Here is a 27,097-nt window from a genome sequence, read left to right on the forward strand (position 1 = left end):
TTTCCCAAAATAATTGTCCGGGGCAGAGGGTCTCCCTAGCCCCGAGGTGGCTGCCGGATAGAGCGGCCTCAGGAAACCTCCCGTAGAAAACCGCGTGGTCTTTTAACTCTGAGTGAGACAGACACAGACGGTGCCCAGTGTCTCTGAGTCTGCATGGAGCACCTGAACTGGTGGGAAGGGTCCCTATCTGGTGACGACAGGGTAAGAGCTGCAGGAGCCCAGGCAGCCTGAAACTCAGAGCAGATCTACTTCCGCCACGTCTCAGGCCAGGCGATCGGTCCGTCGGCCCCTTGGCTGCGCCCTTCCGGGGCGCGGGCTCCTCCCGCGGCCATCCCCCTTCCTCGACCCCAGCTTGTGCTCCTTCCCGGCAGAGCTGAGCAGGGCCCCTTTGGTCCCCACCGTGTCCCGGGCCTCGGGGCTCACGGCCATTTCCCCGGGCTCCCCCGGCCGCCCCTTGTCCTCCTGGGAGTCTGGCGACACCGTGCCCGTCAGCCCCAGCCTGGCATCTCTGGGCTGCGCCCCCTGGTGCGGCTGCGCACCAGCCCCGAACCGCCACCAGCCCAGGCAGCGCCCAAGGAGGGCAGGCTGTGGGCCTCAGCAGGGGTTGGCGCGAGCAGCCCTTCCTCCACTCCCATCCAACGGCAATTTCTCAGTCTCCCCAAAATGTGGTGCCCGCTGGGGACCTGTGTCTCGCCCCAGCCCCACACACCCACCTGAGTGGGCCTCAGGCTGGGTGGGTACCCTGACAATCCCGAGGAGGGGCCGGGGGGTGGAGGGGTGGAGGTCTGGATGCTCCTAGGACGGCCTTCCAGACGCCCCGTCCCGGGCCCAGGAGGACTAGACCAGCCGCTGGCCGTTCCCCCTCCAGAGACAGGGGGTGGACTCAGGACCCCGCTCAAGGCACCCGTGGCGGACTTCTGGTTCCCCCACCATGACTCCAGTGATCCAGGCCCACGGAGGCTCCTGGGGGCCGCACTCTCCTCTGGCCCCCTGTGTGGTGCGCACAGCGCCGCCTGGAGTTGTGCGGCTGCCCGGGAGCTTTCCGAGGCGGTGACTCAGCCCTCTGGCCTCGTCCACCCCTGGAGGACAACCTCTGGGCCGCAGACCCCCACGCCCGGGGTGGAGCAAGACCACGTGCCGGCAGCCCAGGGACAGCGCTTGTCACTGCGAGTTTCCGGCACAGCTGCCGTGCTCGTTACGGAAAGTGGCTGGGCCTTTGGGATCCCTGTGCCGGGCCGGCTAATTACTGGGATGGCTGTCGCTTCATCACAGCCCTCCCGCCGGGAGCAGGGAGGGAGCACGAAGTCCTCACGTGTGTCCGGCTGGACTGGGGCCCTGTCCCTCCCACCCTGCGGCCACGGCCCCCAGGCCCGTCCAAACCCCGTCACGAAATCTTGAATCCCTAGTCCGGGGGTTCCAAAACGGGGGTCCCAGGGGCTGCCGAGGCCTGGATCACCAGGCAGACCCCCAGCCTTGCAGGGGGGTCCCCTTCCCAGCAGCCTGGCTCCCCCAGCATGTGGATTGGTGTGACACACAGTCTGATCCTGGGGCCACCTGCCCATGGGGGACTCCGCGAGGTCCCGACAAAGCAGACCCTGCACGGCTGCCACAGCTGGAGGGGGTGCCGGGAGCCAAGGGGTCAGGTCCAGCCTCTGCCCCGTGTCCCTGAGAGGCCGCGGCCCCGAGGGGCCGCCTGTGGGACAGCAGGGGTCGGGGCGTGACCCCTCCCTGGTCCGGCGAGGCGGCGCCCAGCGCCGGGACAGGAGCCGCTGCCTGGCCGCCCCGGCTGCCAGCTCACACGCTCCGCCGCGGCCCCTGCGGAAGCTCCCTGCCCTGGTTTCTGTTCAACCTGGGCCGGCGGGCGAGTTGGGCGAGGCGGGGGCAGGAATGCGTGCAGGCCCGGAGCCTGCCCGTCCGCTGCGTCACCAGCTGCCTCCCTCCTGGCCTATGGGAGCCCGGGGGACACACCTGTCGGCCTCCAGGAGTGGAGATTGGTCGGCGGCCGGGAGCAGGCACCTGCGTGGGGAGGGGGAGGCCCTACATGTAAGGCGAGCCGGGGCCTCGCCGCCTCTTCCCGGCCCTGCCTGGCGCCGCCTCCATTGTTCCCAGTCGCTCTCAGAACCTTCCCCCGAGGCCCGGCGAGCCACCCACCGCACGCGTGGACTCGGGTTCCTCTGTGTGGAGCCTCCGCCCAGGGCGGCGGGCCGCAGGCCTCCCCGGGCGGCAGGCGGCCCGTCTCCGTTGTGGGCAGGTCAGGCCGAAGCCAGACCTGGGCGCCCGGGCCGCGGACCAGGGGCTGACAGGTACGCGGGCGACCGGCCCCCGCACAGAGGCGCGGCGGGTCCCGGGTGCGGGGGTGCAGGGACGGGGCTGGGCTCAGGCCGCAGGCAGGGGTGGGAGCCGCTTCCCACCCTCCGCCTCCAGGCCCAGAACCTGTCAGGGCAGGTCAGTGCGGGAGGTGGAGGTGCAGGGGGCCGCCCAGAGCCGAGAGCCTCCCTGGGCACCGCGGGCCCCTGCGCCGCCAGCCCAGGGAGGACGCGTGAGGGTGGTGACTGCCTGTTGGGCCGCAGAGTCCAGCAGGGCCGGGGCTCGGGCAGGGGTGGCCCTTCCTCTCCGCGGGGAAGGTGAGCCCCGGGGCCGGGTGCACTGGGCTGTGGGGTGAGGGGCCGCCCCGCGGCCCAGGGCCGTCAGGATGCACAGGCCACATCCGCGGGGCCGGCTCTGGGCGGTGGGCGTCTTCCCGCCCAACCAGAGGGCCGCCTGGGCCCGCCAACGGAGGGTTCCCGCCTTCCGCCAGCCGCAGGACCTTCCGGAAAGCTCTTTCCGGCAAGCTCTTTCCGGCCGCGGCCACTCTAGTGCTGGTTCTGAGGTGTCTTTTCGCCCAGAGCCGGGGGCCAGGAAGGCCAGAGACGCAGCCGCTGTGGCCATGGGTTTCTGGGCTTTGCTCCCGGGCAGGGCTCGGTCTCACCGGCGGCCACAGGGGTGACGGCCGGGGCGCGGGCTGGAGCCGGTCTGGCCCGGATTCCTGCTCCTTCTTACCCGCCCCCGGCGGAGGCGCCAGCAGAGCCGGAACCGCCGCGGAGGAGGTGCAGGCTGGCCCCGCGACGACGACTTGGTTCCCAGGGTCAGGTCCAAAGTCTGTTCTAAAGATCCTCCACCTGAACTCAAAACAGCAGCCTCGGCCGCAGCCTCGCGAACACCCTGTCCTGCACATGCGGCCGCGCGGCCCCTGCGGCGCACCCGGCCCTGGGCGAGCCCGCCCGGGAGCTGCCTTCACAGCGCCGGCGTTGGCTTTCTTGGGTAGTTTTGAAGCTTAGGAGTTGATAACCTTGACGTGACAGGCGGCTAGCTTTCTTAGCGCAATAACACAGGGTTCGCTGTTCGTGATGAACACAGCTTCCTGGGCAGGAGGACAGGCTGTGCCAATTAAGCCACTGGGAGCATTTTCGGCCCTTTTAGGCTGAGCACCCGGAAACGTAGGTTGGTTTGGTTCTGTTTTACTAGTACCTCAGATGAAATGCTTCAGAGTCAGAGCCACTGGCAGCACGTTGAATTCGGCAAAACAAGTTTTCAACTCATGAAAATGCAGAACACCGTAAAATACGGGCATGGTCTGCTGTGCATTTCCAGACATGCTGGTCACTTGCAAATACCTTATTTGTAAAATCTGTTTGGTGAATTGAGGAGAAGGTAAAAGAGCCCATGGAAGCCGCCGGCCTCCTGAGGAGCCTGGTCTGTCCTCTGGGGTGGGGAGGGTGCCCCGGAGGACTGCGGTGGGGGGAAGGCGGCCTGGCTTCCGACACGCAGCTCTGGCGGGCCCTGTGTGCAGACAGGCCAGCTCCGGGCCCCCCCCACCCCCAAGCGGCTCCCTGCCCGGCTGGCTGATCCGGCCGCGCACAGGGGTTGGGTTTCTGAGCTTTGTTCTCTGTGCGGCCTCACCGTTGATTAAGGCCCGTCGGGCAGGTTCACCAGCCTGTCGGTTTTTCCCGCTGGGATCGTGTTCCCCCCACCCTATCCTGTGCAGGTGGGACCCGCCGGGCAGGGCAGGCCGAGCACCCTCCAGGAGTGCCCTGACCGGCAGGGATGGTGCTGGTTAACCAGACCCCGCACCCAGGGACCACACACTGGCTTCACCCCTGCCAACCGCTGGTCAGGAAAGCACCGCTGGGGGCCCTCGGAATCGGAACATTTATTGTCACTTTTCATTTCAGCAGGACCCGCCTGCCTGCCCCGCTCCGAGTCAGGCACACGGCAGTCCAGGCCCTTGTGGATTTGCTGGTTCCGAGTTCAGGAGGAGAGGGGGTTCTGTCCCAGAGTTTAAGAGGGAGCCCTCTGCTGCCCAGCAGCCCCAGGTCTCTGCCTCTTAGGTGAGAACGTAACGGCGGACGCACTGGTGGGCAGCAGACAGCGGGAGTGGCCTGTCCATCAAGCTCGTGGCCAGGCCAGCCGGGACCTGTGGGGTCTCCCGGGCCCTCGATGCTCCCCAGGTAGGGCTGGCCGTGAGCAGCTAGAGCACCAGAGGCCGGGCAGGTGAGGCCGAGGGGCGGAGCGGGCCGCCTGCAAGGAGGGACGCCGGGTCCCTGTCCCAGCCCTGTAGCCTGGCAGCCGGGACTGGCGCTGAAATTGAACTCAGCTCTGAGAGTAAAGTCTAAATTGTTCCACTTAGCTCAGAAAAAAGTGAACTGACTTCACAGGTCTGAGGGATGGACACTGAAAGGCGAGGTTGAGCCAGGAGGGGCCAGAGGGGCAAAGGCCTGGATCCCGGCCACGGGCCCCGCTCTCTGAGCCTGGACATGGTCCCTGGAGGGTTCCGGCATCTGTGAAGCCCCCTCCCCCTGTGTGCCCGCCGAGGCCAGGTGTAAGTCAGGTCCAGGCCCTCTGAGAGATGCTGGCCGCCCCCGAGCATGACGGCAGAGAACCGGCTGGACCAGCCGAGGCTGGGTGCTGCGGTCAGCTCGCAGCCTGGGGCGGTGGGGGGTGGCGGCAGGGGGACGGGCACGGGGCCCACGCCCTCTCCCTGCAGCCTCTGTGGGTGGAAGGTGCCGGAAGGCTTGAGAAGCTGCTCCTGCCAGCTCTCCAGTCCTGCGTGCCACCTGTGTAGGGACAAGAGAGAGGACAGGACCCCTCGGTTCCCCAGGGGAGGGTGGCTCAGCTCCCTGCAGGGGCCCCAGGTGTGAACCCTGAGCAGGGCGGAGCCACCCAGCTGCCCAATTCCTGGACCCCCCCACTCTGAATACCCGTCCTGGGGGTGCCTGCGAGACTGACTTGGCCCCTGCAGGTCCCTGGGGGCTGTCGCCCCGTACTCTGCCTTTGGGAGCGGCTGTCCCATCTGGAGACAGCAGCGGGCACACAAGGCACAGTGACCGCCAGGCGCAGCCTGGACTGGGCTGCCCCCCTTGCACCCCCCCCTGCAGGCCCAGCAGCACCTCGCCTGCCCTTGAACCTCACAGCCAGCAGCGGCCAGGACCCCACGGCCTCGCAACAGAGGGGCGCTGGTGACAGGCTGCTCGGCGAGAGGTGTGGGCCCTGGGCCCCAGGAACACCTGCTCTGCTCCGTGGGTGGGGGGCTGAGGGAGGCGGGGCCTTGGGAGCCGTCCTCCTTCCCGGTCCCGACACTTGTCTGTGCTCTTGACGAGGGCGGGGGAGCACCGGAGACTGGGCTGGGGCTGCACCCGAGAGACAGAGCCTCAGACTCACTCACGCAGGAGGTCCGGGGCCGGGCCTGTCCCTGCGGCCACCCAGAGGGCGGGTCCCGCTCTGCCCCCACCCCTGGGCCCTGCCTCCCGTGGCCAGGACACCCTGTCCCCCCAACAGGTGCCCACCCCGTGCCCGGAGCTGGTGGCCCCGCTGGGCGGGCTGGGGCCGGCGGGGCAGGAGGTCCCCCTGTGGCCCTGGCCTCGGGGGGCTTCCAGGCACCGCAGCCCCACGTCCCACACGGGGAACGTCCCCGGCGCTGTCGCCTCGGGGCCCACGCTCGCTCCGGCCCCGGCCCTCCCCACCTCAGCGCCCTAGGAAGCGTGGCTCCGCCGTAGGCTGCCGGGCGGCCCTCCGTCGCGTCCCCTCCTCACCCCGGCTGGGCGGCCCCCAGACCCAACTCGGGGTGGCCACCGCCATCTTACTGGGCAGCATTGGATGGTGTCTGGTCTCTAATACTGCCTGGTAATGATGACGGCGGGGCCCTGCGCGCAGCCCCGGGGCCGCCCTCCCCCAGCCGGGCCCCCGGCCCCAAGCTCTTCCGCATGCAGGCCCCAGGCTGGCTGCAGCCCCCGACACCCGCAGCCCGCTCACCCACCCTGGCCCGCCCCAGTGGGTTCCGGGCGGGGCCCTAAGGCAGAACGTTGACCTCAGGAGTCCCCTCCGCCAGGCCCAGGCGTGTCTGCGCGCCTTCTGGGCCCCCAGAATCAAAGGCTTCCAGCAGCGGCGCGGGGCGCCCCACCGCCCGCGAGCCGGGATGAGGGCGCTCGGGTTCCGGGCCCTGCCCGCGGCGCCCAAGCAGCTGCTACCGCCACACCTGGCAGCTGCGGGCCGAGCAGCCGCCGCAGAGGCCCGGGCCGGGGGGGCGGGCCCCCTGCAGACAGCAACACATCTGGCCTCCGTCCCGGGGCTGCGGCCCCAGGTCCCCGGCTCTTGGAAAGCCGGGAGCGGCACGCCGGCCTCCCCGCCTCTGCCTGGGCCCTGCCTGCAGGGGTGGGGCGACGCCCCTCTCCGTCCCGCGTCCTCGGGCCAGGTGCACGCGGGCCTCTGTGGGCATCTTACCGGACAGTGCTGGATTTCTCATCTTGACTCTAACACTGTCTGGTAACGATGTTCAAAGGTGACCCACCGCCCGCCGGGAAGTGGCCTGAGGATGGGCGGTCCTGAGCTCCTGGCCTGCAGAGCTGGGCTGAGGCTGCGGGTCGGGCAGACGGCCCATCTCGGCCCTGCAGCCCGGCCCCGCCGGGGAGGCCTCTGCCAAGCCCAGGCGCGGGGCCAATTCTGCCACATCGGGGCCCTCGGTGCTCCCCAAGGGACCCAGGCCACTAGGACCTGAGTAAGGCCCCCGGCCTGCAAGTGGGCCTCTCGGGGGCCTGACTGCCCTCTCCCAGGCCTGCACGGTGTCTGGGCCTGGGTTCCGTGCGCAGAGCGGCCGGCAGGCCCCTCCGCAGCCACACAGGGACATGCGCCTTCTGGCTGGTACAGCGCTGGCAGCAGGCAGCCCTCGCCTTCCCCTCCCGGCCCCCCCGTCCACCACACAGGCTCAGGCGTCCACAACAGCGGCCCAGGGCACCTCAGCACACGGCTGTCGGGAGCTGTCCCTGCCCTTAGAGGTTCCTCCCGGTGCGTGGGGGCCGCGGGCAGTCAGCACTGAGGGTGCGGGGGGACAAGAGCGTGTCCGGGTGCAGTGGACGTTCTGTGCCACTCTCCCCGCCCCAGCCCCCGCAGTGCCGCGGGCGAGACTGGGAACACTGTCCCAGGTGGCCGAGGCCAGGCTGGCCCTTTGTTTTGTCTTTTTGATCTGAAGCCAGGACAGCAGCCCCCAGACCCGCCCAGGCCCCAGCGGCTCTCTCAGAGGTGGAGGGTCTGCCTCGGCCCGGCTGTTACTCATTAACTGGCCGAGGGCCAATCAGGAAGCTTCGAGGGCGCCACAGCCACCTTGACCCGGGATCAAGAGCAGGGAAGCCAGACTGCTCCCCAGCTGCGCCCACAAACACGTGTGCCTGCAGGGCCACTGCCCGCACGAGGTCTGCAGGAGAGCCCTCCTCGGCGCAGCCCTGAGCCAGGCCACCGGGGCTCCTGGGGCCCCTCCAAACTAGGAGGCTCTGGGGGTCTCGCCCCGTGGAAGCTCCCGCCTCCTCGGGGTGCAGCGGGCCGGGCGGTGGCGGAAGCCCCGGGCCCTCCCAGAAGGGCCACCGGACGAGACCGCCTGCACCAAAGCCTGCCGATGGGAGTCTTACCAGACACGGTTAGATCTGGTCCTTCTGTCTAATACTGTCTGGTAATGCCGTCCATCCACGGCCTGATCACCGCCGGAGGAGGGGCCGCTCGCTGGACGCCGGGTGGAGGGGAGGCCGAGGTCCGTGGGTCCCGGCAGCGGCCCTGAGGCGCTGGACACGCCTGCCCAGGCCCAGGCCCTCGTGTGGCCCCAGGGCACGGGCCACATCTGACCTCCCCACCCCCGTGGTCCCGACTGGGGGAGCCCTCTGACCCCCAGGTGGCCTTTCTGTCGCAGACACAACGGACGGTTGGTGTAATAAAGCTTGGGGGGCTGCCGTTCCCCTCCAGTGCACGGTGGCGGGTCCCAGCAGGCCCCACGCTGAGGGCTGGCGAGCAGAAGGCGCAGCCCCCGTGCTGCTGGCACTGCCACTGGGCCGCAGGCAGTCGCACCCTGGGGCCCCCCAGGAGCCTCCCCGGGGAGGCGCCCTCACCCCTCGCCACCCCACCTGCACGAGGCCGGGGGAGGGTAGGAGGACAGGACAGAGGCAGCCCCAGCCCCTAGACCGCCAGCCCAGGCCGTGAGGGGGTGCCCGGGGCCGGCAGTGCCCCGAGACGCCCCGGGCTGCCCTCTCTCCCACCCCAGGTGGCACCAGGGCCCTGAAGGGTGCTGGGGGCGGAGACCCCACAGGTGAGACCCCTCTTCCTCCTCCTCCCGGGGCCCCACAGGCCCGACCCAGGACTTGGCGGCGGGGGGCTCTGCAGGTGCCGGCCAGGCCGTCACCCACGCACCCTGGGCGGAGGGCCCGGCAGCCCCACCCGCTCCCCCCTGCTCCACCCGCGGAGGTTCAGCAACACGTTCTCTGTCTGCAGCCGCCCCCCAAACCAGACCTCCAGATGCTGGTCCCACCGCCAGCCTCGTAACTGTCCCCCCAGAGCCCCTTCTCTCCCCTGAGAACTCCAAGCAGATCCCAGGGTCCCAGCCCACGGCCGCGCGCAGGACTGGCTGACGTCTCCGCCCCGGGGCTCTGCGGCCCCTCCCTCCTCGGCACCCCCTCTTTCCTGAGCGCCCTCTGGGAGCTGGACGCTGGTGGGCGGGGAGGAACGTCCCCGAGCGGAAGCCACAGGCCGCGGGGAGGCTCCAGGCAGGAGGTGCCCGCCGCGGGGGCTGCCGGTGCGGCCGAGGCCAGGGCCCCGGAGGCGGCAGCAGGGCAAGCGGCGGGCTGAGGGCGGCCGAGCGGGGACCGTGCACGAGCCCAGCAGAGGGGCCCAGAGGCCAGAGGCCGCGTGGGGGCCGACGAGGAGGGCGTCCTGCTCCAGCCCTGGCAGGGGCGCCCGCTCCCCGTGGGGGGCCAGGGCCTGACCCACCCGGGAGACCCTCAGCCAGCGCTGCAGGAGGGGCGCTGGGCCTTCACCCAGAGGGGGGCTGCACCACCCCTTCTGCCTCCGGGACGCGCGCGCCAAGCGCAGCCAAGGCCGGAGGCGCCCCAGCTGCCCGCGGAGGGGTGTCGCCCTGTGGCGCTGGCCGCCGTGCGCGACGGATAGGCCAGCCCCGGCGCTCACGGGAAAGGCTGCCCCGGGCTGGCACCCACAGCAGGTGTCCAGGTTATAAGGCAGTTTTTGAGTTTGACCTCTTGGTGTCACCACGTGGGCAGGGGGCCACCACCCCAGAACCTGTGGAGAGTCACGGGGCAACAGGGGTGGGCTGCCCCCTGGCCCGGCTCCTAGGGGTTTGGGCCCCTAGACGGGATGGGGCGGGAGGCACGGGCCCCCGGGGAGGACCGTGTGGGGGTTCCCCAAGTCTGTGCTCAGGCCGAGGGGAAGACCAGTGGCCTGCAGGTGACCAGGGGCCCCACTGCCTGCCCCCGGGGGCCGCCCCCAGCAGGCCCAGGCAGGGGGCCACCAGCTCCTGAGGTCAGGATGCCCCTCCGTCGGGACTTGGCTGGAGGAGCTCTCCACCCCTCCAGACTAACCCACAGCTACTTTCTGGCAAAGGGATTTCAGACCACAGCCCAGCAGGACTGAGACCACAGGCCGCCAGCACCTGGTACAGCCAGGCACAGAGCTGGGGTCAGGGAGCCCCCCCCCCACAGTGGGGGACGCCACCCGGGACCCTCACAGGGACGGGGGCTGAAGGGGGCACGAACTTCCTGGGGTGGACGCAGCAAACCACACAAGCCCGGCGGCGTGAGACGACGGCAGCGTCTTCCCTCCCGGCTCTGGAGGCCAGAGGCCAGAAGCCGAGGAGCAGCAGGGCCGCGCTCCCTCCAGGGGACCCTCCTGCCGCTCCCGGCCTCTGGGCCTCCGGGCCGTCCCTGGGCTTGTGGCCGCACCCCTCCGGCCGCTGCCCCCTCTTCAGCTGGCTTCTCCCCTCCGGGTCTCCTCCTCTCTGCCTCCCTCTCACGAGGACACGGGTCGCTGGATTCAGGGCGCATCAGATAATCGCATCCGCAAAGACCATTTTTCTGAGTGAGGCTGCACCCACGGGTTCTGGGCCTCAGGGCGTGAACACACACTGCGGGGACGCCAACATCCACCCCACAAAAGCAAGTGAAGGCACCCTAAGGAGAGACAGCCTGGTGACCCATGCCAGGCTCCGGAGGGCGGAGGCAGAGGGGCCGTGCAAGGCGGCCAGAGGCCCTCCCCCGGCCCCTGGTCTCCCAGACCCCGTGTGAGCCCCCCCACCCCTTGGGGAGGCTGAGCCCCCACCTTCTGCTTCGTGAAGAGGCCGCGGCGTGGGGGGGGGGGGAACGTAGCAGGGGGAAGCACAGTGGCATCGAGAGCATTGCAGGTCGGGCCTCACGTCTGGGCGCGGGTCTGGGGGTCTCCGGAGGGCTCAGGAGTGACCCGGGAGGACGGAGGGCCCGGGGGGGCTGGGCACGTGACGCCCCTCCCCCATCCTCAGTGGCTGCCCCCCCCCCGCCCCCCCAGTGCCTGGCCTCCTGCCCCTCCCCATCCACCTGCTCACCTCTGGGCCGCTGGGCCGTGGTTGCTGGGAGACGGTTGCCCGGTCACCACTGTTGTTTCCCTGGCGGAGGGCTCACACCACCTTGTCAGGCAGGTAAGCGGGACAGGCGGGCCCCCGGCGGGGATCCTGGCCGGGGATGAGGGCCAGGGCCTGCCGTGCCTTCCCCCCACCTTGCCCCCCAGCCCCCGGGGGCCCTGTGGGTCCTCTAGGGACTCCGCCCAGGAGCATAAGGGAGGCGAGGGAGGCGAGGGGAGGCGCGGCCTGGCTGGGCAGAGACCCCTCTGCGGAGGAACCGTGCCCCCAGGGCCACGGCGTGAGCGGCAGAGACCCCCAGGCCGGGCTGAGCGGGGCAGCCCTCTTGGGGGTGGCGGCCCCTCAGGACCCGCTCCTTTGCTCAGGACCAGGTCTGTCTCCCAGGACCGACCCCCAGAAGGACGGCCTCCTAGAACCCGCGGGGACCCACGTCCCCCCGAACAGCTCAGCCCCGGCCAGAGGGCGCCAGCCCGGAGAGCCACGTCAGCGCCTCCTTAGCCGAGCGTGTGTGGGGGGAGGACCCGGCAGGACACGGGCGTCACCTCGTTTCCTTGGATGCTCCCTTCAGGTTCACGAGGGTCCTCCGTTCGCCACGCCGGGGCACGGTTTCCTGCCGGTCTTTTTACCTGACCAGGTAAAAAGTTTACTTAAAAATTCGTTGTAAAGTTGTGTTTTCACCAAGCCCTCCCTGCTCTCCCGCGGGCCTCACGGAGGGCCTGGTGCCATCCCCCGTCCCCTCCCCCGGCAGGGCCACGGCAGCCTGAGCTCCGCCGCCGTAGATAACGTCCCGTGAACACCTTTCCGCACAAAGCTTTCTGTTTAGAATTAGTCCGTCAGAGAGACCCTGAGGAAAGCAACGGCTCGGCAAAGGCTCTTGGAGCCGGAGCTCTGACCCCTGACCCCTGACCCTCCCACAGCCCCGCCGGCCACCTCGGCTCAGGGCACCTCGCTCACCACACGCGTGCATACCCTGGGTAGGGATTCTTTTCCTTAATCTTCGCTAACTTGAATGGCAAGACACAGTCATTCACGGCCTGTTTAACTCTTCGTGGAAATAATAAAATGCAGAGTGAAGACACGGCAGGTGGAGGCACAGGCCGACGAGGCTTGTTCCGAAACCCAGCGCCCCTGTGCCCACCTCCCGCTCCCGTTTCTAAGAGCACCCGCTGCTGCGTCCGGGCTACCCCGCAGAAGTTACCCATCCCTGGGCTGTGGGGCCTGTCGGGGGGCTCCCTCACCCCCCTACATTCGCACCGTGACCCCCATAAGGCTCCCTGCGGGTGGGGCACCGCCCTGCTCAGCGCTGGCCCGGCCCTCTCGGTCCCCACGTGGGTATGCGGGTCCTCCTCCAACACGGGTGACACGGCAGGTGTCTGCACGTGTCACGCGGGCCCCTGGGACTCCCAGCCCCCTCTGCGGGTGGGGAGGCCGAGGCACAGAGCTGATCCACGCCACAGTCCCAGCTTCCTTTCCCGGAACCTCCTGCCTGAGAGTCCATCTCGAGAGTTCCCTGAGCGGGGGCTGGAGACCTCCCGCCACGCTGGGCCAGGGGCAGGAGCCTCGCCCCCGGCGCAGAGACGTCTCCAGGATCCTGCCGGGTGCCTCTCCTTCTCTGAGGTCTCCTTTCTAGCCCGCTGCCTTGCCTTGCACGCCCCACAAGGCCGTATGGCAATTTTAATGTCCCCAGGGCTGCGTCCCCCGCCTCCTGCCCACACACCGTCCCCCGCCCCCAGCCCCGCCCTCTCCTGTTTGTCTGTCTCTGCGTCGACCTCTCGTTCGCTCCCGGGGGGCCTCCGTCAGGTGTCTGCTGCCCGGCGGGCACTCGCGGGGGAGCGCGGGGGCAGAGTACTGACCCTCAGCCTCTCGGGGGGGCCCCCGCCCCCATGAGGGGGCGGGTCTCCCAGGCAACGTGGACACACACACACACACACACACCCCTCCCCGCTCTCAGCAGGTTCCTATCCCCCAGGTCACGCTGGGCGGAGCCCGGCCGCCACAGAGGAGTCCTCCCGCTCTGGGGGGGGCGGGGCTGGGGCGGGGCTCCAGGTTGTCCACGCGGCTCGGCCCACCCCTGGCAGCGCCGTGAGACCCCTCCGCGCCCAGCCACCCGCCGAGGCCCCGTAACCGTGTGTACGCGCTCCTGTCCCAAGCGGAGACAGAGGTCTCGGTCAGCATCTCTCGGGCGCCCCGCTGGCTTGTGTGCAAAGTGACCGCCCTCTTCGGGGAGCCGTCCGCCGGCTCCTGGTCTGCAGATGCAGGAACCCCCTCTGCCTGCCGGCTCCCCAGGGTGCTGGCCTCTCCGCTGCTTGTGTCTCTTCCATCTTTCAGAAAATCCTAGCCTCCCAGGCAGCCCCCAGACTGCGAAGGACCTGTCAAGGAATGACTAAAACTCCCCAAAGTGTTCCCGAGCTGGCCCCACGGGACAGGTGCCCCAGGGGGGCATCAGCCTCGCGGCAGGGCCTCCGCACAGCCCGCCCGGACTCCGGGAGGGGTCTGCTCGGAGCCGCCCCGCCCCAACCCCTCAGGCCTGCCGGCAGCTTCCTTACAGCCGGCGCGGAGGCCAAGCGCGGAGACGCCAGCGCCGGACAGACAGTCCCTGCGGGGGAGGCCTCGCCCCGGACAGACAGGAGGCAGAGATGGCCCTGCCCCCAAGGGGCACCAGGCCCCACGGCCACCACAGAGACAGGAGCCAGCCACAAGAGGAAGCCCAAATCCAGGGCCCTGGATGGCACCCTTCCCCGGGCAGGGCAGGCCCATCTGTGTGCCCAGTTCAAGGGCCAGGACCGCGGGCTGCCCGAAGGGCCCGCAGAGGACTGGGGGCCGCGTCTTCCCAGAGGTGCCCCCGCCCTGGTGCCCCAGGGTCTGCAGCCCGCAGCTGCACCCACTTCCTCCACCGCCGGGGACCACCCCCTCAGACCCAGGTGGGCACAAAGAGAGGCAAGAGGTCCAGGACGGCAGGGGTCCGGCGGAGCCGCCCCCAGGCGCCAGGTGAATACATCCAGGGCCTCCCAGGGGACAGACACCCCATCCCCAGGAAGGCCTTCTCACAGGCGGCCACACGGCCACGCCCTGGGAGAGGGGGCAGCAGGAGGCCACGTGCGGGGTGTGGGCTCTGGGCTGGCCGAGGAGGGCAGGGGACCGCAGAGCCAGGGCCTGAACAGGCACAGAGCGGGGTCTCCCCTGACGGGTGTGGGTCACCCGTGACGTCATGATGGACATTGTGACCCCGTGCTCCTGGGCATGTCCCCACGTCACGTCTGCCTCCAGCGCCCGCCTCGCAGCTCAGCCTCTGCCCCGCACCAAGCCCCTGCCCCGTTGGTAAGGAGGGGCCCCGCCCACTCCAAAGCTGGCCCTCAAGGGTGGCGACTGTCCCCTCTCTCCTAGGAGGCCCTCTCATTGGGCCTGGGCCTGGGCCGACGTGGGCCAAGAGACCTGGGGGGACTGCCCAGGGGCTCGAGCCAGGTTCTGAGGGGACGCCGCCCGTCTGGCCCCACCCTGTCCACAGGCTGGGCCCGTGAGAGATCAATGGGGAGCTGCCGAGAGGAGGAGCTCCTGCATCAGCTCAGACAGCTGGACCGAGACGCAGCTGGGCTCGGGCAGGGCCCCGGAGGGGCAGAAAAGCCACAGGCTGGGCCAGAGCCTCTGACCGCCCACCTGCCCGCAGAGCTGGACGATGCGGACGCTGCCAGGCCCCGGGCTGCCCTCTTGGAGAAGTACCCGCTGCAGGGGGAGAAGCAGCCGCCCAGCCCTGGGCAGGGCCCCTTCTTCTACATCGGAGGCACCAACGGGGCCTCCATGTGAGTGAGGTCTCAGGCCGGGTCCAGCCTCGCTCCGCGGCCCGCGGCCCCTTGGCCCCCAGGTCACCGCTGCCCCTCACCCCTGCAGAATTAACTCCTACTGCAAGACCAAGGGCTGGCAGCGCATCCAGGACAGCCGGCGGGAGGACTACAAGCTCAAGTGGTGCGAGGTCAAGTGCAGGGATGCCTACTGCAGCTTCCGGGAAGGTAGGGGCCGGGCTGGGCTCAGCGGGCGGCCCTCCGTGCGGGCACGCGGCTGCACGATGCCCGTGCTCTGTGCCGCCAGGCGAGCAGCTGCTGTACCAGCTCCCCAACAACAAGCTCCTCACCACCAAGATCGGGTTGCTCAGCGCTCTGAGGAAGCACGCGCGGGCCCTGGGCAAGACCAGCAAGCCGGGCCCCTGCGCACAGGCCAAGTGAGCACGCCCAGCGCCCGCCCCGGCGCCCACCACCCACGGCTGCGAGCCCCCACACGACGCGTCCATTGCCGGTCCTGACCGCGCTCCACCGAGTCCGGCCGCCCGCCGGCCTTCCCGCCGACCCAGCCGCGGCTCACCCATCCGGGGCTCACCCATCCGGCTCCACGCCCAACACCAGCCACCATTCCCGCCACCCAGCCCACGGCCCCCCGCGGTCCTCACACGCCCACCACAGAGCTGCCCACTGGCGTCCTGCATGTCTCCACTGCCCGCCACACCCACTGCCGTCCAGCCCACACCCATTCCTGCCCCTTGGCCCACCCCCCACATAGCCGTGCGTGACCCACTCGATGTGCCCACTCATCCACTCCCTGCCCGGGCATCCAAACAACCACTCACCATCTGCCTTCCCCGCCTGCCCCCCACCAGGCAGGCAGCCACCCGCTCCCTGGTCATCCACAACGCCATCTTTCCATCCTCGTGTCCAGCTGTCCACCTCCACCCACTTCTGCCAGCAGCTCTAGTCCATTCCCCTCCAGGTATCCATCCACCCGCCAGACCACTTTCCCATCCACGTACTTCCAACCAAACTGCATCTGCCCAACCACCACCCACCCACACACCACGAATCTACCGCCAAGCCCCCGCCCACTCCCCACCTCTGGACACCTCCCCCTCAGGCCAGGTCCTGTGTCCCCCTGGGGTACAGATCTGGAGAGGACAGGACACCCGCCCCGGAAGAGCTCATGTGGGCCAGCCCAGGACACCTTGGGCCACAGAGGTAGATGTGCTCAGCCATTCTGCCCGAAACTGAAGGACAGCCTGGTGGTCAGTGAAAGGGGTGAAAGGGCATCCCGGGCCAGGAGAGCCGTGCCGGCCACTCACTGCACGCTGGGCACTGTCCTGGCCTGGGGACGCAGCTCGGAACTGACCACTCCCGAAGGCCTGCGAGCAGCAAGGGGGAAGAGCAGGAAGGTGGGGGGGGCGGGCCGGGAGGCGGGTGAGGCAGCCTGCAGAGAAGCCAGATGTGCCCAAGCCGAGCCGAGCCGAGCCGGAAAAGCGTGCTCCTGGCCAGCGAACAGAAGGTGCAAAGGTTCTGCAGAGGAAAGAGCTGGGGGGGTAGAGGAAATCAAAGGCTGCAGGGGTGCCTGGAGCCCAGCCCAGCTTCCCAGCGGACACTCTCCCTCCAGCCCACTCCAGGTCAGACCCCTAGAATGGCCGGCCAAGCTGGGGGAGGGGGGCAACCCTCCCAGTGTCTTCCCACCTCCCTGCTTCCCCAGGGTCCTGAAAATGGAGGACTTCTTCCCAGAGACCTACCGTCTGGACATCAGGGATGAGAGAGAGGCTTTCTTCACCCTCTTTGACGGTGAGAGGCCACTGGACGCCAGGCTCTGGGGAGACCTGTTGCAGGGCTGGACCAAGGTGGGAGCATGATTAGGGCGGGGCCAAGGCCCTGGCAGGTGGAGATGGGGGCGTGGCCAGGGAGGGGAAGGGTGGAGCCAGGGTGGGTGAGGTCAGGGCTGGTGCTGAGGCAACGCCCTGGAGGGTCATGGCTGGACCTTAGTGGAGGCAAAAGCCTGGTGGGAGCGTGGCCAAAGCTGGGAGAGGTCAGGGCTGGGAGGGGCGAAGCGGGGCTGGGAGGGGTGTGCCTGGGGACAAGGCGGGGCTTTGGCACGGTTGGGTGAGGTGCAGTGCGGTGGGGAGGGTGTCCCCAGGCTCAGGTGGCTCTCTCTGCAGAAACCCAGATGTGGATCTGCAAGCCCACCGCCTCCAACCAGGGCAAAGGCATCTTTCTGCTCCGGAACCAGGAGGAAGTCGCCGCCCTCCAGGCCAAGACCCAGAGCTCTGAGGACAACCCCGTCTACCGCAAGATGCCCTTCCGGGCACCACCGGCACGGGTCGTGCAGAGGTTTTGCGCGTGGGCACCACGAGGGGCGTCGGGTGGGTGGGGCTGACCCAGGCCTGCTGGTGCCTGTGAGGGTTTGTGGGGGTTGCGGGGCCCCAAGGGGAGTCCCTGGTGGTGGAAGGCTGCAGGGCTCCCAGCTGGGCCCCTGCGTAGCCAGGAAGGCAGGGTTTTCACACCCAGTCAGGATCTCAGAGGAGAGCCCCCACCCCAACACAGACACACACACAGACACACACACAGACACACACACACACACACACACACACACACGGTCCTGGACCGTGTGGGGCAGGGCGGGTTTGGGCAGCATGTGCCCCAGCCTGTGTCCTGCACCCTCTGACCTGCAGGAAGCCTGGCCTCTCCTCCACCCCCCACCCAGCCGGCTGCAGCCTTCAGGCCCACAGGCAGAGCTGACCATCCTGCCTTGCTCCCACGGCCTCTGGGCAGGGTCCAGACCCTCCGCCTCACACCCGCGTGTGAAAGTCCAGCCTGAGAAAGGTCCCTTTGGACTCCCCTACTGGCCAGTGCGGGCCTCACTCCTGCCGCAACTGCTCTCTGCCCCCCCAAGCAGCTGCCTGCAGCTCCTGGGTCTCTAGACCTGCAGCTCTCTCCACTGGGGTGTCCCCTCCCTGCCCCTCCAAAGTCACCTGACCTTCAAGGCCCAAGGTCACCCCTCCTTCCTCCTCTAGCCAGTCTTCCCTGCCCACAGGGGCCCAATCTGCGTCTGCCTCCCAGGCTCCCAGGGAGAGCTGCACCCTGGGGCGCCCAGGACACACGGCAGCAGGCTGAGCTCTAGGGCCCAATTCCCTGACCTGTTCGAGCTCAGAAACGTCCCCTGACCAGCGGACACTGCACTCAGCCAGCATTGGGGCCCCACAGCTCACCGCTGAGACAGGTGGCAGGGGTGCCCCCAGGTGGGGGCACAGGCCAGGCCAGCCACGCCTCCCCAGGTACATCCAGAACCCGCTGCTGCTGGACGGGAAGAAGTTCGACGTGCGCTCCTACCTGCTCATCGCCTGCACCACGCCCTACATGGTCTTCTTCGGCCACGGCTACGCTCGCCTCACCCTTGGCCTCTACGATCCCCACTCCAGGGACCTCAGCGGCCACTTGACCAACCAGGTAAACGTGCCCCACAGGTGAAGGCCCTCCCTGCAGCCTTGGACCGAGTCGCTGCTGGAGAATGCAGACGAGAACCCAGCTGTGGACGTGGCCCGAGCCTGAGAGGTGGCCCGGGCTGCCCCTGCCCGCAGCCAGCCCTGCCTCGCCCCTGCGGCCGCAGCCGGGCCCCTGCTCCCTCTGGGTGTGGGCCAGGCACGGCCGGGGTGGGAGCTGAGGGCGAGGGCCTCCGCGAGGGCCTCCGTGCAGGGATGCTGTGTGCAGAGGGCTCCGTGCAAGGGTCTCCATGAGAAGCGTCTGGGCGGCGGCCCTGCAGGAGGATCTGGGGGTGCTGCTCGGGGGCAGGAGGTGCTGGGGAGGGTCTCGGCCGGCAGGGCCGCCGCAGGTGCCCCGGAGGAGCAGGACCCCCGTGGGCGCTCCCGCGGCCGCGTCGGGGTGAGGCTCTCTGTCGGGCCCTCCGCGGGGGCAGGGCCTCCAGGCGCTGCCCTGCCCTCCAGTTCGTGCAGAAGAAGAGCCCCCTCTACGTGCTCCTCAAGGAGGACACGGTGTGGAGCATGGAGCACCTCAACCGCTACATCAACGACAAGTTCCGCAAGACCAAGGGCCTCCCCCAGGACTGGGTCTTCACCACCTTCACGGTGCGTGCGCGCCCCGCCCTCCAGCCTGGGGAGGGGCCGAGGGGTCAGGACCCACGGTGGGGGCACTGGGCCCCAGGCACATCCCTGCGCGGGGCTGCCTCTGGGCGCGCGCGGTGGGCTGCAGGGACCCTCCCTCTCCCTCTTTCTCAAACGGGTCGTTAACGCGACACAGAAGTCACCTGTGAAGCGTACAGGTCAGTGGGTCTTGGTGGATTCTCAGAGTTGCACGGTGATCACCAATTCCAGACCAGTCACCTCCCCAGAAAGAAACCCTGTACTCACTGCCCGTCCCAGCCCCTGGCAACCACTCATCTGCTTTCTGTCCCCGTGAGTTTCCTGGCTCTGGACACTTCATGTCAATGGGATCACACAGCATGTGGGTTTTCCTGGCTTCTTTCACTGAGCATAACATTTTCAGGATTCACTTGGTTCCGTTTTATGACTGAATAATATTCCATTGTGTAAATGGACCACGGTTTGTTTGGATAAACATTGGTCAGCTGACAGCCACTGGGGTTCTTTTTACTTTTTGTCTATTATGAGTAACACTGCTATGAATGTTCATGTACCTGAACAGATATTTTCCGCTCTCTTGGGCATAGGTCTAGGAAGGGAATTGCAGGGGCATATGGTAACTCTTATGTTGAACTTTTTGAGGAACTGCCAAACCGTTTTTGACAGTAGCTGCAATATTTCCTATTCCTACCAGCAATGTATGACAGTTCCGGTTTTTCTAAATCCTTGCCAACATTCGCTATTTTTCTTTTTTTGTTTAATAGTCATCCAGTAGGTATAAAGTGGTATCTCACTGTGAGGTTGATTTGCATTTTCCTAATGATAATGATATTGAGCTTCTTTTCATGTACTTATTGGCCATTTTTTGTATCTTTAGAAAATTTTCTATTTAGATCCTTTGTTCAGTCTTCCTTGTTAGGCTGTAGAGCTCTTTATATATTCGGAATGCTAGACCCTTATCAGATGTGTGATTTGCAAATATATTGTCCCTTTCTGTGAGTTCTCTTTTCACTTTCTTGATAACATTGTTTGTTGGTTTGTTTTGGCTGCACCCCACAGCTGGAGGGATCTTAGTCCCCCCAACCAAGGGATCAAGTCCTTTTGCACAAAAATTTTAGATTTTTATGAAGTCCAGTTTATCTTTCCTTTGGTTATTCATACTTTGATGTCATATCTAAGAATGCACTGCCAAATCCAGGGTTAGAAAGATTTTCATCTGTTTTCTTCTAAAAGTTTTATAGTTGTAGCTCTTTTTGAGTTGTGTATGGTGTGAGGTTTGCATGTGGCTATCCCAGGACGTTTGTCACAGAGACTGTTCTTGGCACATTTTTGAAAATCAGTTGGCCAGATACGTACGGGTTTATTTCTGGACGCTCAGTTCTATTTCCCTGGTGTGTGTGTGTCTGTCCTTAAGCCAGCATCTCACTGTTTTGGTCGCTGTTGCTTCTCTTAATGTGCTGTATTACATTGATTGATTTTCTTTTTTTTTTTTTTTTGGCACACGGGCTTAGTTGCTCCGTGGCATGTGGGATCTTCCTGGAGCTGGGATCGAACCCGTGACCTCTGCATTGGCAGGCGGATTCTTAACCACTGCGCCACCTAGGAAGCCTGATTTTCTTTTTATTATTATTTACTTTATTCATTTTTTATTTTTGGCTGCATCGGGTCTTAGTTAAAGCATGTGGGATCTTTCATGGTGATGCACAGACTCTTCGTTGTGGCCGTGGGCTTCTCTCTAGTTGCTGTGTGCAGGCCTAGTTGCTCTGCGGCCTGTGGGATCTTAGTTCCTTGACCAGGGGTCAAACCTGAGTCCCCTGCATTGGAAGGCGGGTTCTTAACCACTGGACCACCAGGGAAGTCTCTACATTGATTGATTTTCATGTGTTGAATCACTCTTGTATTTCTGGGATAAATCTCACTCAGACATAGCATACCGTCCTGTAAATATGCTACTGGATTGGCTTTGCTAGTACTTCATTGAGTATTAATGTGTCTACCCTCAAAACTAATATTGGTCCACAGTATTATTTGCTTGTATGTCTGCCTGATGTTGGACATGTGGTGCCTTCTATTTTTGGAGAGTTTGTGAAGGGTTAGTGTTAATTCTTTAAATATTTGTAAGAATTCACCAGTGAGGCCACCTTCTTGTGAACTTTCTCTTTGTGGGAAGGATTGTTATTTTTACTACTAACTCAACTTTTATTTGTTAGAGGTTAATCAGATTATCTATTTCTTCTTGGGTCAGGCTTATTAGTTTGTCTTTCTAGGAATTTTTCCATTTCGTCTAAGTTCTCTAATTTGTTTGGAATACAGGTGCTCCTGGTATTTTATGAACAATTATAATCCTTTTCATAATTATTTTCATCTCTATGTAAAGTCTTTCTTTTTTAAATATTTATTTATTTATTTATTGGCTGCGTTGGGTTTTCGTTGCTGCACACAGGCTTTTCTCTAGTTGTGGAGAGCAGGGGCTACTCTTCGTTGTGGTGCACGGGTTTCTCATTGCGGTGGCTTTTCTTGTTGCAGAGCATGGGCTCTAGGCACACAGGCTTCAGTCGTTGTGGCTCACAGGCTCTAAAGCACCAGCTCAGTAGTTGTGGCACACAGGCTTAGTTGCTCCACGGCACATGGGATCTTCCTGGACCAGGGATTGAACCCATGTCCCCTGCATTGTTAGGCAGATTCTTAACCACTGCGCCACCAGGGAAGTCCCCAGCTCTTTCTTTCTTGATTTTAGTAATTTGAGTCTTCTCTTTTTCTTGGTCAATTTAGCTAAACGTTTGTCAGTTTTGTTGATCTTTTCAAGGAGCCAGTTTTTGGTTTCACTGGCTTTCTCTATTTCCTATTCTCTATTCCACTTATATCCTCTCTAATCTTTGTTATTTCCTCTCTTCTGCTTGCTTTGGGTTCAGTTTTCTTTTTTCTTTTTTTTCCTAGTTTCTTAAGGTCGAAGTTTGGGTTATTGATTTGACTTGAGATCTTTCTTCCTGTTTAATGTAGGTGTTTACAGCCATAAATGTCCCTCTGAGCACTGCTTTCACTGCATCCCATAAGATTTTGTGTTCTGTTTTCATTTGTTGCTTAAGAGCGTGTTCATTTCCACATATTTGTGAATTTTCTAATTGTCTTCCTCTTATTGATTTCTAACTTCAATCCATTGTGGTCAGAAAACATACTTAGTATGATTTCACCTTTAACAAGTATTGGAACTTGTTTCATGTCCTAACATATTGTCTCTCCTGAAAAAGCTTCCACGCACACGTGAGAAGAATGTGTATTCTTCTGTTGGGTGAAGTGTTCTGCAGACGTCTTTTAGATCTAGTTGGTTTACAGTGTTGTTCAAGTCTTCTATTTACTTGTTGATCTTCTGTCTAGTTGTTGTATCACTGAAAATAGGATACTGAAGTCTCCAACTGTTATTATTGAATTGTCTATTTTCTCCTTTCAATTCTGTCAGTTTTTGCTTCATGTATTTTTAAGCTCTGTTGTTAGGTATATTTATAATTATTACATATTCTTATCATTAGAAAATGTCCTCTTTTTTTCTTAATGTCCTCAATTTTTATCTTAAACTCTATTTTATCTGAGATTAGTATAGACATTCTGGCTCTCTTTTGGTTACTGTTTGCCCAATATATCTTTTTTCTATCCTTTCACTTTCACCCTATCTGTGTCTTTGAATCTAAAGTAAGTCTCATAGATAACATATGGGGGGGTGGGGTAATGCATTCTGCCAGTCTCTGTCTTTTAAGTTGAAAGCTTAATCCATTTACATTTAATATAATTACTGATAAGTTAGGATTTACATCTGCTATTTGGCTATTTGTTTTCTATGTGTCTTATATCTTTTTTGTTTCTCAATTCCTCCATTACTGCCTCCTTTTGTGTTAAATATTTTCTAGTGTACCATTTCTAGTGTCATTTCTCTTACTATATATTTTTGCGTTATTTTCTTAGTTGCTGCCCTCAGGGTTACCATTAACACCTCAATTTGTAACGATCTAGTGTGGATTAATACCAAGTTAATTTCAATAGTATTAAAAAAAAAAAAAACTGTTCCTATATAGCTCTGTCTCTCCCTTTATGCTGTTACTGTCACAAGTTACAACTCTATAAATTGTGTGTCCAACATAGATTTATAATTATTGCTTTATGCAACTGTCTTTTAAATAAGATAGCAGGGGAAAAAACAATTACCAAAAAAATGAGCGTGTACTGTCTTTTATATTTAACTATTTAGTTACCTCATGGGTCCTCTTGATTTCTTCACATGAATTCGAATTATTGTCTAGTGTCCTTTCATTTCAGCCTGAAGGACTGTAGGGAAGCTCTACTAGTGATAATCTATGGTTTTTAAATTTGTGAAGGTCTTAATTTCATTTTCATTATTGAAGGATGATTTTGCTGTATATAGAATTCTTGGTTGACAGGGTTTTTTTTTTTTCCTTTCAGAATTTTGAATATGTCATTCCACTGTCTTCTGGACTCCATGGTTTTAATGAGAAATTGGTTGTTGGTCTTATTGAGGAGCCTTTATGATGAGTCACTTCTATTTGCTGATTTCAACACCCTGTTTGTCTTTGTCATTTGAAACTTTGATTATGATGTGGTGAATCTTTTTTTTTAAGCTCTTTATTGGAATATAATTACTTTACATTCTTCTACCAGCTTTTGAGATACATCAAAGTGATTCTGCTGTATTTATACATATATCCCCATATCCCCTCCCTCCCACGACTCCCTCCCACCCTCCCTGTCCTGGCTCTCTAAGGCATCACCCATCATCGAGCTGATCTCCCTTTGTTATACAGCAAGTTCCCACTAGCTATCTATTTTACGGTTGGTAGTGCATATATGTCTATGCTACTCTCTCACTTCCTCGCAGCTTCCCCTTCACCCCACACCCCCCCAACCCCATGTCCTCCAGTCCATTCTCTGCCTCTGCATCCTTATTCTTGCCCTGTCACTGGGTTTATAGTGTGGTGGATCTTTTTGAGTTTATCCTCCTTGGAGCTCATTGGCCTTCCTGAACATGTAGATTACTTTTCATCAAATTTGGGAAGTTTTCTGCCATTATTTCTTTAAATATTCTTCCTGCCTCTTTCTCTACTCTCTTTCTGGATCTCTTTATTCATTTTGGTCTGCCTGATGGTGTCCCACAGGTCTCTGTAGCCTTTTTTTTCTTTATGCCTTTGAGCTTCTGTTCCTTGGACTGGATAGTCTCCACTGACCTGTCTTTGAACAACTCCAGTGGAGTGTTGAGCCCCTCAGGAGTGTTTTCTTATTTCATTTATTATACTCTTCAACTCCAGAATTTCTATTCCGCTCCCTTTTGTAATTTCTATCACTTCACTGATATTCTCCATTTGGTTAAGACATTGTTCTTGTCTTTTCCTTTAGTTCAAGGGAGGTCTTGCATGGAACCATCAGATACAACACAACAAATGACTACAATTCTTGGCCAAACAGGTCCATTCTGCTATCTCCAGTACCAAGAACGCAGGCTTTTTTCAAGGTACTGAGCTGACATGTGGGGGGAAAAGCTTGGGCAAGTTAAAATGCTACAAAGCTCGCTGTTCTTACCAAGCTTCAAGATTTTACTTGAGTAAACACTCTTAGGTTGCTAAACGCCTTTGGTTAATTTCCAGCATTCTGAGAAGGTTAATTCTGACAAATGTGGCCCGTTTGGGCTGTTTTTTTGGAGTGGCTTGTCTCTGGATGCTCTTCCACTGCTCATTCTGTGATGCTCTCCTTATCTCTCTCAAACCTGAACCTGCCCAGCAAGGCTTCTCCCTGTTGTTTCACTGAAATGGTCACTGGAGTGACCTCCATGTTGTCAAACCCAGGGGTCAGTCCTAGCCCTCTTCTCCCTGACCTGTCAGCCAGCTTTGGGCACGGCTTCTCACTGCCCCGGCTTCCAGGACCTTGCCCACTCCTTGTCAGCCCCCTGTGCTGACCCCTCAGCTCCCCACCAGTGCTCTCTGGAGGCCCAGGGCTCAGCCTGGCTCTACTCCTTATCTGCTTTATCTACTCTTAGCCTTTATCGGACATTGCCTGGCTTAAAATTCCATCTATGTGCTTAAGACTCCACATTAAACATCCAGCCCTGACCTCTCCCCTGAACTTGAACCATGGCCTATCAGCACCCCACCTGCAAGCTCACAGATGTCTCAGACTCTGGGGGCCTCCTCTCCTTCTCTGTTGATGAGGGCTCCATCCTTCCAGGGTCTCAGACCAAACACCTAAGGATAACCCTTCACTGCTGTTTCCACAGCTCACCATCCTTTCATCAATCGAGTTGGCTCTACCCCAACACAGACCCAGCATCCATCCCACCACCTCGGCTTCCACAAGCCACCACCATTTCTCCCCTGAATCTTTGCAACAAGCCTCATCAGTCCCTCTTAGCCTAGCAGCCACAGGATCCTTTTAGGGCACGGGTCAGACATGCCCTCCTATGTTCCACTTGCCAACAGCTCTGATCTCAGGCTGAAAGGTAAGGTCTTCTCGTGCCCACAAGATGTGAGTGGTGCCGCTCTGGTCTCATCTTCCGCTGCCCGCTAGCTCACTCTGGCCACAGCAGCCTCACTCTGTTCCTCCAACACATTGGGCGTGCTCCCGCTTACAGCCGTTGCTCTACGCAAGCATCCCACCCCTACCCCACAGCTCTCGCCTTCAGTCTTCACCCACTGCTCACGCTCTCCTTAGTGAGGCCCACCCAGGTCACACCCCTTTCCACACCACCCAGAACCCCCCACCTCTCACCGTCGGCACGTATGGCTTCATGCACCGTACAAAGTTCATAATGATGTACCGTCTCTCTCTCCTGTGAGAGAGCTGCTCAAGGGCAGAGACTCCTCATAAGCTCTCTCCATGCTCGACCCCGGTACCTGCCGTGCAACAGGAGGTCCACATAGATGAATAAAATGAGAGTGAGGGAGTTTCTGGCTGTGGGCCTGTGACCCTGAGGATGTGAAAGTGTGAGCACTGGTAGGAGTGCAGGGGAGGGATGGAGCTTTGGCTGTTCAGGCTTGGAGGGTGTGATCCGGGCCCACAGGTGACATCCTGTCTGCCCCGCTCCCTGCCCTGCCTACAGAAGCGGATGCAGCAGATCATGGCCCACTGCTTCCTGGCTGTCAAATCCAAGCTCGAGTGCAAGCTGGGCTACTTTGACCTCATTGGCTGTGACTTCTTGATTGATGAAAACTTTAAGGTGCTGCTGAGGCATCCAGGGGGGCGGGCAGGTGCAGGAGGCAGGGGCCCTCTATGCACACCCTGACCACGCAGGCAGGCCCCTGGAGCAGGCAGGCAGGCAGGCGCCCTCCCTAGCCCTGGGGGTGGTGTGTCCATAAGGTTTCACTCCTCCTGCAGCTGGGGCAGCGCCCAGGTCCAGACTCTCAGACCCTCAGAGTCTTAGCCCCTTGGGCAAATGGGGGAGTGAGGCCATGGAAAGAAGTGACCTGCCCTGTCACTTGGCTTAATGGGGACCAGGGCCTCAGCCTCCTGCTGGCCAAGTGGTAGGCGGGGAGCGAGGCTGAGCAGTGTTGGGCCCAGGTGTGGCTGCTGGAGATGAACTCCAACCCCGCCCTGCACACCAACTGTGAAGTCCTGAAAGAGGTGATTCCCGGCGTCGTCATGGAGACTCTAGGTGAGGCCCCTACCCAGCCCCCAGGACCCTCAAACCTCCCCCTCTTCCTGCCCACTCTCCCCAAGTTCAGACGCCCACAGACCTAGCCCTCCAGCACCCGAAGGGCTGCGTGGCAACGCTACCCCTTGCTCTTGCCCCCGCCACCCCCGCAAGGCGGTGCCCGCCCCCGCCTCCCCCTACCCGGGTCCTGCCGCTCCCCTCCGGCCGCGCGGACACGATGCCGGGGGCGGGGGGGCCGGGGTCCCCACCCCGGGGTCCCCACCCCTCCGCCCTGCAGACGCCTCCCGCCGCAGCCGGGCTGACCCGCAGCTGCTCCCCAGACCTGGCGCTGGAGACCTTCCAGAAGAGCCTGCGCAGCCGGAAGATGCTGCCGCTGTCGTCGCAGCGCCGCTTCGTGCTGCTGCACGAAGGCGAGGCGGACCCGCGGCCGCGCCCGGGGGCCTCCCGCAGCGCGCCCCGCCCGCCGCCGCCGCCGCCGCCGCCCCGCGCCGCCCGCAGGCCGGGCCCCGGCGGCGCCCAGGGCGGGGACCCCGCGGCCCCGGAGGGCGGCCGGCCGCGGGTGGGCGGCGAGGACGCGGCGCGGGAGCCTTCCCCGGCGCCGGCGGAGGAGGGGCGCGAGAACGCGGGCCGCCGCGGCTCCTAG

The 27,097-nt window shown here is 62.4% G+C and overlaps 1 protein-coding gene across 1 annotated transcript; it reads left to right on the forward strand.

The window, feature by feature from the left end:
* Window positions 1-1,560: 1,560 nt before the first annotated feature.
* TTLL10 (tubulin tyrosine ligase like 10) lies at window positions 1,561-27,097 on the forward strand. Its single transcript, XM_057747614.1, has 12 exons — window positions 1,561-1,912; window positions 2,049-2,303; window positions 14,418-14,709; window positions 14,798-14,916; window positions 14,996-15,125; window positions 16,409-16,494; window positions 16,866-17,037; window positions 17,985-18,156; window positions 18,651-18,791; window positions 25,903-26,019; window positions 26,361-26,454; window positions 26,775-27,097. The coding sequence occupies exons 1-12, from the start codon at window positions 1,561-1,563 to the stop codon at window positions 27,095-27,097; spliced, it is 2,253 nt and encodes a 750-aa protein (XP_057603597.1).

The sequence above is a fragment of the Hippopotamus amphibius genome, chromosome 1 (assembly GCF_030028045.1).
Source record: "Hippopotamus amphibius kiboko isolate mHipAmp2 chromosome 1, mHipAmp2.hap2, whole genome shotgun sequence".
NCBI lineage: Eukaryota > Metazoa > Chordata > Mammalia > Artiodactyla > Hippopotamidae > Hippopotamus > Hippopotamus amphibius.

Bases quoted from the DNA above. Each gene is read 5' to 3' on its own strand.
- TTLL10 (XM_057747614.1), top strand. From the start codon at position 1,561: ATGGGGGACTCCGCGAGGTCCCGACAAAGCAGACCCTGCACGGCTGCC. The intron at 14,710-14,797 runs GTGAGTGAGGTC...TCACCCCTGCAG, and splicing joins GGCACCAACGGGGCCTCCAT to AATTAACTCCTACTGCAAGA. The intron at 15,126-16,408 runs GTGAGCACGCCC...CTGCTTCCCCAG, and splicing joins GGCCCCTGCGCACAGGCCAA to GGTCCTGAAAATGGAGGACT.